The sequence below is a fragment of the Cotesia typhae genome, unplaced genomic scaffold, assembly GCF_013202065.1.
Source record: "Cotesia typhae breed Kobodo isofemale line unplaced genomic scaffold, CoteBio_Ctyphae contig_5, whole genome shotgun sequence".
In the NCBI taxonomy this organism is placed as follows: Eukaryota; Metazoa; Arthropoda; class Insecta; order Hymenoptera; family Braconidae; genus Cotesia; species Cotesia typhae.
In genome coordinates, this window is record NW_027423757.1 from 8746960 (window position 1) to 8760333 (window position 13374).

General features: G+C 35.8%; 1 protein-coding gene across 4 annotated transcripts in view; it reads right to left on the bottom strand.

The window, feature by feature from the left end:
* The window catches only part of Hth (Meis homeobox homothorax), a 267463-nt gene that overhangs the window by 146049 nt on the left and 108040 nt on the right, over positions 1–13374 (bottom strand). For 3 of the 4 annotated variants that reach the window (XM_074248775.1, XM_074248773.1, XM_074248772.1), the window contains one exon: positions 6928–6936. The exons of the other annotated variant lie outside the window; for it this stretch is intronic. In XM_074248775.1, coding sequence (XP_074104876.1) covers positions 6928–6936 — 9 coding nt within the window. The remainder of the gene's footprint in view (positions 1–6927; positions 6937–13374) is intronic. 4 annotated transcript variants of the gene reach the window in all.

The following is a 13374-nucleotide window of genomic DNA, read 5'->3' on the forward strand; positions in this document are numbered from 1 at the left end:
TAAATCAAGCTATGAAAAATTTGGTAGATATTTAAAACAAATTTTAAAATTCAAATTAATACACAAAAAATATTATTAATTTTTTTTTTTACAGCAAAGTTTTCAATTATTTAAAACAGTGTAGTCAAACATTTAACTTACGTAAAACAATGTAAATATAATACGATTTAGATGGTAATTAATGTGGTATATGTATCCTACTATTGCAATTATACGGAGTGGAGTTGATACGGTTCGCGTCTACACTCGTTCCCGAGCAATTCATTCATTATTTTCTGATTTATGCATAAGACCGTTGGAATTCCGCGAGTCGGAGAATTTAAAGCATCCCGTCGTCTATTCTGTCATCCGCTTTTATTCTTCCACGCCAGCACCAGTATTATCATTACTATCATTATCATCATTATTATTATCATTATCAAGTAAATACACATTAATTTGAATTTAAGTACGAGTACAGTTTTAAACGAGCAATTCAAACACGAGTATCTAATAGCAATAAATTATTAGCAAGCACCCGAGGAATAGTTTTAGACAAATGTTATATATTATTTAAATGATAAAGATAAAGACGAATTGAAGATAATCAGCATTAAGTAAAGGGCGGAACTGGTGAGTTCTGGTTGAACTGGTGAGTGCTCCAGGACGACCTTCGTTAATTGCCGCGTTTCTTATTCACGGGCGTACTCGATGCGTGCAATTTATTCGACATGTACGCGCTTCGTACAGAGCAGCAGCAAGGAGCAGAAGAACCAGGCAAAAAAGTGAGAAAATGAAATAGAGAGAGAAAGAAAGAATGATCTCTCGTGCAGGCACTAAAAGTATAGAGAAGATAAGCCTGTCTGGAGGGTGCTGAACCGTACGGACACCTCGTCGACGGCGTTATATTTTTTTAACCAGCAAACCATCTTGTGTATTCTACACCGAACCGTAGACTATCTTTTGCCTCGCGTGTACACCGGGAATCGTGTCTTCCGCAATTATACTAGCACCAGAGCGTTTTCCTGTCTGTATCCCCCGTCCTCATACATCTATAAAATATTAATACACATGTATGTGTACCACACAAATTTATATATATGTGTATATATATATCGGCAAAGCCTTTGCCCTTGCACAATTTCCCGTAAGACCACGTGACAAAGCCCGTGAAATATTATTTTCATTGGCCTTTGATCAGAAACGCGGTAAATTGACTCCCGTGGGACTTTGGGCTGCCAGTACGGGCAAGGAATTGACCGGAATAAAAATATAAATAAATAAGCGTCAGGATATTTTCAATTTGCGTCGCTCACCCCAGTGGGTCATCACCACTACTTTTATCTTTCTTTCTATTGAACAAATCAATTGAGGGGGGAGGCTGACCACCGGTCATACCTTATGTATGACGTGACATCGAGACCGGGCTGGGTTCAGCAGCGTCGGGCATCTTTGGGAATACATGCTTGCATGGAACAGCAAGTAATTTGGTATTCCAGCACTTTCCTTGGGATCTGACCCTACTACGTGCAACAACTATGGACCACTCACCGGTCAATGTCTGTTAAAATGTTATCCTATATGTACATACGCGATATACATACACGTAGTAGCTTTCACATAAATTTATTATAACTTTTTCCTGTCCCATGCAACTCTGTCCATAATAGACTGCTAATATTTAATAACCTTTAATCAGACAATTCGTCACACCGGATAAAGAATAAAGATGCAATTGTCAGAGATCGACGTTGACATCAGCATTAACATTAATGAAGAGAAAATAACCCGGCAAAAAGTGTCGTATTTGTAATGAGAATGAGGATGAAAATGAAGACAGTATGAGCATCGAGCAAAATGATTGTAAGTTTAAGTATCAGTGTAAGTGTCGATCTTCAGTAGTTACCGATCTTCAGATGGTTAACATCGGTATATGGTACAAGATTATTCCCGTTTCAGAGTATGAAGAGATACATCGCGTGCTATCGAACCGGTCGGGTATTATAGCTCAAGTTATTCGTTCCGTACTAGAATAAACAGCGTTAATTGTACAATAAATTGCGAGCTAAAGAGCGCTTGATGCGCATCCGGCGCCACTTACTAAGAAACAACTCCTTATCGGGTTTCGCTTTAAACAAATTGCCAAAGCTTAATATTTCTTCAACCTCATATGCAATCTGTATGCTCAATAAATATAATTATAAGTATAAATATAAATAGGATTTTTATGCCAGCATAACCATTCACATTTTATGCACTCGACCCGTAAACACTCGTTGGGATCCGACTTGACTTTATTTCCTGGTGGATTTATTATCTAAGAAAGCTCGATTAAGTGAGTACTTAATATTCTCTAGAGTATTTAATTTGTACAGTTATGTACTTAGTTTTAATATTTATTGATCGATTTATAGGAGTTTTATTTAATATATGATTGTAACTTAATAACTGGTCGATTGGAAGGGAATTCTTATGAAAATTCATGGACTTAAATGGAGTCAAAGACTATAAGGTTTGAGAAGATGCGGCTCCTTTGATACTCTTTGGAAGGAATTGGCATCCGAAAGTCTGTCAAACGACATCTTAAGCAGACACGTGCTTCTTTGTAAGACCTGATGGCCCGTTCTTACACTTAACTTGTTTTGTATGTCTGCAGTGTGGTGTGGTGTGGATATAAGTATATAAGTAAGTGAATGGTTGGGTGTAATAGTGTAAAGTGTACTGCAGAGATACTTGTTATTGTGTATAATATAAGTAGGAAATTGATCCTGAGCGTTCGGCTGGATGTCGAGATCTAAAAGTGTATAAACCGCAAGCTAAAGCTGTTTAAAAAGACAACGATCTTTTAGTTGGTCGTTCAACAAAAGTATAGCTTTAAATTAAGCAATGTATCTTTTGTTAAGTGATATGTGTTTAAGATATTGTATGTGTAGGTATATAAATAAAATTGATCCAGGAGTTGAGAGAAAGAATTAAATCTAAAGGAAGGAATGGAATGGAATGAGATGATGGGATGCAATGAAATAATTGTATGGAGTGAGAAATGAAACGTGATGTCTGACGACACGATAGAGTTCCCTAAAGACGAATGAAAGTCACGGACTAGAGAGTTATGTGGATTTTCTTGTGAACGGATATTATATCCCAGCAGAGAGTAATTCTCCGGGTTGGCTGGCTGGCTGGTCGACTCAGGACCTTCGAGTTTGGATGCCACCAAGAGGATTAAACGGTGCGAAGTGAAATAAAAAGAATGATAAAGTAAGAAATAAGAAACAAGAGAGGAAAGAAGTAAGACAAGGGATAATATTGATAAAAAGAGACATTTGATGTGTGTTAAGACAAAAGCTCTTGGTATTGGAGCTTATACCCTACTACCGGCAAATAACCAATCCCAAATATGCCCAATTAGCTGATTCTGACATAATAAGTAGATAAACAACTTTAAATCCTCGCACCGCGGCGGTAAACATCACACAGAGTTAGTTTTAGTGAGTTTTTTTCCCCCAAGTTGTACACCTCTGCTGTGGTATCTCTGACTAACTTGCAAGAACCTTTGAATCTCGGGTGATAGCATTTAAGGAACGATTTAGTCACCCGTTCGTCACGCGCATCCTCTGGATCGGGATCGGAATCGGTTTCTTTATATCCGCTGGTAAGATGATGCTCCTCATTCTCACAAGACTTAACTTATTGGGATCGTGATGTAAAAGCGATAGAAGAACATTCTCTCAGAGACTACTCTCTGAAAGAGTAATTCCAAACAGGGAGTATACCCTTTTTTACTCATCCAAATGATATCACAAAGAAACCATCATCGTCTCTTTTATTTATTATAAATGTACCTAAATTATTCTAATAATTTTGCTTTTTTCATCATCATCATTATCAGAATCAGGACCCGAGTTGAGAGTGGATCTCAAAATCACAAATGGAAATCTTAAACGTGTTTTGTGGTTGGGTTTCGCCCGACAGCCCTCAGGTCACTGGTTCACTTGGGTTAAACACAAATTAACGATTGTACGTTAGATGTACAAAGATTAATTACTAACGACGATAGTTTCTATGGTTTAATTCTCAGATGTCCCTTTTCTAGCTTATACTCCCATGCAGACAAAGTAGCAGCGGTAGTACTTTCTGATGGATGTTACGAGGGAGGAATTTTAATGACGTCTTTCGACTTCCTTCCCGGAGGGTCCTAAAAGTCGACGGTTCTGTAATACGTACGTAGATTTGATAACAGAATGGTTTGGAAAGGGAAAGAGTATCCATCCATATACAGACATACATGTTCTCTATTCAGCGGGGGTCGGATATCTAACGCGTAACAATTTCGCGGAGGAATAAATATAACAGGGGATAACGCGATTCCGAGGGGCATGAAGAGGATAATTCTACCAGAAATTCTATTTTATCTGTATCTATATGTGACCGGAGATATATATATGAATTTGGGGGTGCGTTAAGGACAGATAGTTCAGAGGAAGGTAATGAGAGAAGAGGACAGATGAGGAGAAACGTGAGTGGAGCTCGACTCGGTGGATGAGTACGTGAGTGGCATGCGTGAGGCCGGTTTTCCACCACTACCCGGTTTTCCAAAAGGATGAGGGCGAATGAGCCTGGTATGCGCGAAAGACAGACATAGAGAAGAAAAGAGACCGAGGAGTGTGTCGAGGGTGCCCGAAAACCCTCTAGTCGGCAGCACGTAATCTATTTGTCGAGAGACCGCAACGGGTGCAACTTCATTCGCGTTTCTACGCACGGGGTAGCTATAAGGCGTGAATTACGAAGGGAACTGTTGAGGGTGTTCCACCCTTACTCTTACCTTTGCATTATTTTATTATCTATTGTTTCTTTATTTTATTTTATTTCATTTCATTTTTTAACCTTTCAAAACCAGTCGGCTTGCTCTTATGTCGGAAGCTGATTGTTGACGTTTTAAATTATTCAGAAATGTTTATTACACCGTACTGGTAGATGTAACGTCTGCATGCATGTATTATATAAATAAGGATGACATGAGACCAGGAGCTGACTTTAAATGTATGTAAAAGCTACGTCATTCATGCATGCTCATTCTCATTGGTTTTCGCGGAATAACGAGCTATAAAAGGCGTCGCTTTATCGCTTCCAGGACCGAAAACGCATTAACGCAGATCTCGCGGGCCGGGCCATCCGGCTAGATCGTAGGCAGGAGACGAACCATCAACTACTGAAGATGGGTGGCAGAAAAACGAAAAATATTATTGTTATTTGTATTATGTCTTATGTTAAAAGACGGGTGCGTGTAAATATTCAACCACCGTGAGATTGTGGACGTTTGCATTCTAATTGTTATTATAACAAAGTTTGAATTAAGTCACATCTGAATTTTTTTTATTCAAAATTATTACGTGAACTGAATTAAAAAAATTTATGTTGATATTAATATCAAAATTAGGTGTTTTGATTTGAAATTTAAAATTGTCGATTGTTGAAATTAAAAAAAAAAAAATAGAAATCCTGTTAGGTCTTTATCGTACCGATGAATGTCTACAACATAGCGCTAGTTATAGTTCGCGGCAACGTGTATGTAATTTCTTGTCAGACTACATGTGTTTAAGGCTCTTGAGGCCTCAATAGCACAATGGCTAACATTATATACCAGTAGATTTGAAAATAAACTCCTCTACTTTACTCGCGCGATGATCAAGAGTTAGCTGACTGTTTTATAATTTTTTGCAGACTATATAGATATATAGATATACATATAAATTTTTTTACTTGGACTTTAGCTCAGGTTGTTTTTTCTTTCCTCAGATGTACTCGGTCTTGTTTCGCTGCAGATCGTAAAAAAATGCAACTAATTAACGAGTAAAAACTCTCGAGGGAAAACTTTTTTCAGAGTTGTGCAAAAAGCGAGATAGAAGATATTGTTAAAAAAATAAGAGCATACATATATCTATATATGCCTTTAAGCTACTAAAGTCTTGTTCTTGTTATTCTTTATATTCTACCGTGTGCTCAAGATCGCACCGACACTACAGTATATATATATATATATATATATATATATATATATATATATATATATATATATATATATATATATATATTTTTTTTCTTCTTTCTGGTCTCACACTTTTCATTTTATTTTTCACTATTTTGTTATTTTATTTCTTACGATCATTTTTTGCTCACCTTCTTTTCTCATTCGGCTTAAACGAGCCAATAGTCGGCTGGTAAACCAGACACTTCTACCTCACGGCGTGCAGCTGATGTCCAACCTTACCTTTTGCCAAACACCAGAACGAGTCCAACAGAAATGCATTCAAATCATTATTATTCTTAGAAATTATTAGATTATTTTTTTACTTCAACCGCAACTGTTTCGTTCGAAAATTCAATTTATAATTTTTAAAAGTTTTCAATAATTATTCTCAAGGTTATAAAAATTATATTGAACACTAATTTTAAATCTTTGTCCCGATTTCTTCGTTAAAAATAAAAAAAAAAAATTTCTAGGTCTATTTAACGTGTTTGATGAAATGAATTCTATTTATAATTAACAATTAATTAATTATGAAAAAATAAGAAGAATAAATATTTAAAACATTGTAAAATTATAATATAATAATCACGCAGACGATACGCTCTGTATCTTTAGTTAAGTAATGAGTTTAAATAACAAAACCGTAAGCCAATTATCCAAGGTGTGAATGCCAAAAATTATTCAGCATTGATAATATAGCGCTTTTCTAACATTAGCATCTTACACCAGATTAGTAGTTAGTCTTAAGTCGATCAAGATAAAGCTCACGTAAATTTTCATAGTTATATTTACATTTATATTAATATATTTAAAAAGGTCCATATTTGATGCCCATGATAGATCTTACCGCGGTTATACAAGTGTGTATCTCACTTAAATAATGAATAACCCAAAAGTTCACTACCATCAAGCAAACTTACCCATGGCGTCTGAAACAGAAAAGAAAGACAGAATGTGTTAGTCTCGACAGGAGAGTTTAGCGTCACGCAAAGTACCCGACCGGCACAATATACACTACTCTACACTACACATACCATAAATGTCTGTGCTATTAGTCTAAAAATTTAAGCGTCAGGCGATTACACAGACAAAATACTCTCTCTCATACAAATACAAGTATAGGTATAGGTATCTTAACTTACACATACACACACAAGCAAAAAGTGAAGCGAAGAAATTTCATGGATCGTTGACTACTTAGCGCGTGCACTCTTAAACCGGGAAAAAGACGCCAATTTATATTTATAAATATATATGTAAGTAAGTAAGTAAGTAAGTAATGTATTTTATGTAATATGTGGAAGCCAAGTAGAAAGAGCATTCCCTCATAATTTCACGAGATAATCTAATGGCGTGGGCACTATACAGCGAACTGCACTGAGCTCTTTGCTCTCAGCTCTCAGCTATCCTGGCAACTCAGCTCAGGGTATCTCTCCTGGTCTATCTCTATTTATCACTTCTTAGGCGGTTACTTTTAACGCCACTGTCTTTTATATTTATGTATTTATATACAATGTACATATATAAACGCAAGTATAAATCTAAATGCAGACACCAGAGCTGTGAGGAACTCACACGCTTTTTAAATTATTTATTTATATATTTTTTGTTCAACACCGGTGAGATAAATAATCGCAGTGCACTGCTGCGTGCCGATCTAGTCTAGATCGGAACATACCAGACAGGAGAAAAAATGCAATTAGTCTTACCAGACATGAAAAAATAAAAATAATTATTGATTTTAATAAAATATTTCCACGTAGGTGTTGAATTGCTCAGTCACCGTTATTTATTGCAGTAATCTAATTATATTTTTTTTTAATTTAAACAGTAATTTGTTTCCCGAGAAATATTGCAGTGGGTCTAAAGCTAAGGTTAAGGTTAAAATTAGGGTTCGAAAAATATGAGGTTTTGAGACGTTTCTGCTTGGGAGGATCTACTTTAATTTGTAGCACGTTCTTGGTGTGATGAGATGTGATGAGAGAGTTAAGTGGGGGGAGGAAAGAGGGTTAGTTAGTGAGTACTTTGGGCGGCATCGTTACGGCGCCCCGAGTAGAGCCCCAAGCCTGATACGGTCCATCTTGGTACTTCTTTTCTCTGCTCGTCTCATTCTTCCTCGTCTTGTTCTTGCGCTCACGATTTTTGCGCGATAAAACATCCTACCTAATTAATTTAAACTCGGGAGAACGGCGACAACAACAGCAGCGGTGGAATTCACCGCAATCGTTGGAGGTTTTCGTCCACTCGACAAATAAAATAAATAAGGACAAAAAATTTTATAAAAGTTTAAGTTTATCTGCAAAGACTGGTGACTGGGCATGTCGCGTCTTTACTCGAAAAAGGGAATTCGTGTCGTTCATCTACTCAAACTTCATTGCGTATCTTTTTAGTTTTATTCAATCTCTGTTCACAAAATTATTTATTATAAATTTTTCTTAATTTTCATCTTGCTTAATATTTGTATAAACTTACATTTTGATTGGTGATAGTTATTATCATTTAAATTATCTAATCGATTTTTTTATTAGCAAATAAATTAACAATAAATTTACACTTGCATTGATATCGATGTGAAGAGAGATAATTAAAAAAATAAATAAGACGTAAAAAGATGATGATCGACAGCGGAATTAATAACGTATAACGTACGTCAGGCATCAGATTATATTACACATGCAGAGTTAATAAAAAAAAATAAAGTAGCAATTATAATAATAAATTATTTTATTTTCTCGTATGGACGGTAGGTAATAACTTCGCGGGAAGTAACTAACGTTTAATTTAATACGCGTTATTAATGCGATTTCTGCGCAACGTGTCCATTCGGCCATGACAACAGTCTCATCGGCGATTGGTGTAAGTGCATGGAATCCTTGCATTATCGCTTCATTACCGCCCGCGTATCGCAAAAAATGCTTTTTCCTCTACATCACTGCTAATTATTATTAATAGACGCGATCGTATCTGGAGAAGACCGGGACCTTGACATTCCGGTTTGGGTTTTTCTGGTAGTTAGAAATTTATCTCCGTCGAAAATTGATCTTCGATCATTATGGAAAATATCAAGTCAATTTATTTGTGTTATTAAGATAATAAATAAATATCAGCAATTAATTTTTGACTGTAAGCTCACATGTTCTTTGAGATACTTTGACTGAAATATTTAATTGAGAAACTTATGCATGTTTGTATGTAGGTCTACACAAATGGCGTGACTTTGGAGCTATTTTATCAAAAAGTCACGCAATCCAACGTAAATATCCGGGTAACATTGTCATTACGACTTCCTCATTGAACAAGAAAGCACGTTCATTTTAGCATATGAGAAGTAATTTTCCTTAAATTCTGTGCAATGAAAATAATAATTTAAGCTAATACATATAAAAATAAAAAATATATAAAGCAAAGTATAATTTTGAATAATTAAATATAAATGGGTGTGAGGAGAGGTGTCGTGTAGGCTTAAGTGAAAAGATCAAAAGACAGGTGGCAAGCATCCGCATACTATGTCTGGCGAACTAGGTCGATAGTTTTTTTAGCATTAAATAAAAGAAAGACAGAAGTGTGTAGTAGCATTTCTAAAGAAGGAAGAAAGAAATTAAAGCGTGAAGAGAGAAGATTGTCGGCGTCGAGTGGTTAATTGGTGTTCTATGAATTCGAAGGAGATTACCGCGAATTCGCGAGCCACCAGACACAGAGACAGTACCAACAACCGCTTCTTCTTATTCTCCAAGTTCTTCTCCTTAGCGGTTCGTTTTATTCCGTTTGTCTGCTCTGCTTCAGCTCCTGCTCCTCTGGTTCTATCAGTGAACTGAAGAAGAACGAACCACCTAACTATAACTATAACGACATTGCAGAGACTCACTTGGATTCAGAACCAGAGCCGAGAACCACCAGACGAAAAGACTGAGACCGTGTACAAGAGACTTTAAATGTGCAGTCAAGTTGCTGATGGAAGAGAAAGAAAGCCTTGCTCGGTCGCTTCCATTCAGGAATTTTAATTATAAAATAGTTGATTAACTCAGTATGGTTTTTGCCGTTCCCAGAGCGTCCTCAACTTGACGCAGACACACGTTCCACTGGGTCTTGTATGTGCGTGACACAAACACCGTGCTACTACGTGTTTCGCCGATCAGAAATGCAATAGTTCTCTATCATTCGTTTTATGTTTCTATCATTTGATTTTTTTTTTTTAGTTTTATTTTATTAAAAAAGAGTAATTATTTTTCCATCAAGTAATTTTTAAAACTCAAAATTACATGAAATTTAACATATGCCATTTAAAAATCCTCCAGATCAGTGATAAATTTTATCAATAGACAAATAAATACCCCGTTGTTTCTAAACATATTTATTATTGTTAAAATCAATAAATATATATTTCGAAATGACCGGATACTGCTACATCATCATCCCACTAAAGCAGGTGGAAATGTCGAAGTCGATGGTTTCTGCGTGCAGGTAATTCTCAAGGAACATAACGACCGGATTTACGTTATACTCTTCTTAGTCATTTAAATATCCATATCTACAGATATATACAGACATTTTTTAATAAATTTTATTTGAGAGATGTTGATCCCAAGCAAACAAGTCCAACGAAACAGCATTTTGAGCCGGGTTGAAGATCAACGACAAGGAGATTAGGTGCAGCTTACATTAGTACGGGGACTCTTTATCTCGGAAAATCAGTTTCATCAGGTCAGCCATATATCTTTAAGCCTAAATGTGCTTAGAGGTTGGGAACCTGCCCACTGGTGATAAAGAATATACATTATATATAGCCGTACGATCTGTGGGACAGACATCTGAAAGATGAGGAGGCAAGATGGGTAACATGGATGATGATACGACACCCAGAGAAAACATACACGTTAATTCCACACGATTATCTCCACTCTCTGCTCGAAAACCTGTGCTGGTTCTCTTTTCTCTGCTCTTTTTCGCTCTCAAGGCTCGAGGTATGCTCAGCATTTAGGTTCGATATTATTTAATGAAATATTCCGGTGAGAATAAGACAGCGGGGTTGTTAGTCAACTACCTCTAGCTCAGGAGAATGCATTTCATTCTACGTTCCTTAAATAAGCTAGACCATAATTGTGTCCTTTCAGAACGAGGCTCGTAACTTTTTTCGTTTTATTCTTTATAGTTATACGTGAAAAAATTTTCATATGTTGCCATATTAAGCTATGATGAGATGAAGAATAATTTATTATAATTTTTATTTTGTTAAAAAATATTTACGTTAATTAATAGGACGTTTAAAATAAAAATTGATAAATTTAAAAATCAATGTCAGATATATATTTTAGAAGTTATCTCTCTTGTAAAGACGGAATTTAACGATCATACGCCACCTGTCGAATATTTATGACACTGATTTAGGTCGAAAAATTATTTATTATAGTAATTAAATTCGTTGTACATATTTTTTTTTTTTTTTTAAAATACGTGCTTAAGGCATGCATATTTGGATTCACCAACCATTTCTGCATTATCAACAAAAATATAACATCACGAGCTGGTTAAATCGTGACGAGGTCAAAAGTTGTATCACGATGGGAGGCCATCATTTTTTCTCTGATTTCCATCCCACCAGTTTAATTTCGTATTCTGAATATTCACTCACAAGTCTTGAGATCACAAGTCCAAAAATCGAACCAAAGCCACAGACACTAGAGTTGAATTATTAAAACTCCTGGACCAAGTCAAAATTAACGGTTAAAAGTCAAAATTAACGGTTAACATTGATGTAGCCCCCACGGATGCTCGCGACAATAACCCAGCTATCTGACTAGACTAATATGGAGCAGCAGGATGATAATGACTCTCAAAATGTCGATGGAGCAAATACTGAAGACTAAAAAGCATGAAAAGGAAATGAATAGAAAGAAGGCAAAAAGTTGGTTGCCGACAGACGTGGAATTATTTAGTTGAACATAATCTATATAATACATATGAATGTATCCATATGCATGCCTTCAATTTTTAAATATTCCACATGAATAAACAGCGAGCAGTAATATGCGTCTGAAATATTGTAAATTGACCGGCGATACAAAAGAAGTTGTTGATTTAATCGGGGACTTTCATATCGGCATTCCAAAGACGAGTCTACTACTCTCGCTACTCTTCTATACTACTGCTCTGGTTGACTCTTCAGCCGAAGGCATTCCTGACAAGCAACCAGCAGTATGCCAGTCAAGTTAAGGTAGCCAGATAGCCAGTGGTCCAAAGGAGCCACGTAAGCGAGAACATACCTATACACATTAATGTCCGAAAACAAAAGAGATAAATAGAGTTTGCTAAAAATCAAATACAGACTACACACTCGACTTGTTTCTTCTTTATGGACGATCCAGCAATAGTAATAGTAATAGTACAGAAAAATAAAACGACGTCATGTTGAGCTCTCTGACTACCATCCACAATATAACGTCTTGACTTTGTGTGTACTTGTCTAGCTACCGATGGTCATCGCGACTTGCACCGTCATTCCTCTTTCTCTCTAACATTTACAAGCCGTAGCCTTAATCTCGAGCTTAGTCGAGCACCGGTGAATTACAATCACTTGACGGTATTTTTTTTATCTAAAATCCACGCGATCTTCCGTGATAAACTTGCTCAACATTTTATGACCATACTATTTATATTGCAGTTGGTCTTTTATTGAGCAAAAAATTTTCTTTGTACGCGGAACTATTTTCTCCTTAGCATAGATATTTTTCTTATTTAAAACTCTGCTGAGATTTTTTATCATCATAAAAACACACATGAGGGCAACTGTCTCTATCCAGCATCTAAATATTTATATCTATAAGCTATAAGAGGCTAGAAGTATCGAGTAGTGCACCAGTACGCTAACCGTACGCCTAATATAATCGTACGCCTAATAATACCATTACGATGATATGAGTTTTGATCTTACTCCATTATTTTATATATTTAATACACTACACATCCTTATGTACGATTTTTAATGGACCATTTGTATGCCTACTTTCGGTTTAAGTATTACTAAGCCACATTTAATAAATAAAAATAATATAGATGGAAATTATTGGTATTTAATATCTATCGTACCGATAAAATCACTCTGAATTTGAATTATAAATATTGATTGATATTTAAATGATGTTAGTAAATTTCTGAGTTTTTGTACGAATTAGTATCGATTTTTTTTTTCAACCCACATGTTTGATACGGGAGTAAAAATATTAAGCATTAAAAAAGGTAAAAATAGTGAGACATAGTCTCTTAATATTTTTGTCTCACCGGCGTCGGTGAGATTAAACCTTCTGATAAAGTGAAAAAGTCCTACGTCAGAAGTTAACAACATTACGAATAAGAGAAGAGACGAGGACATC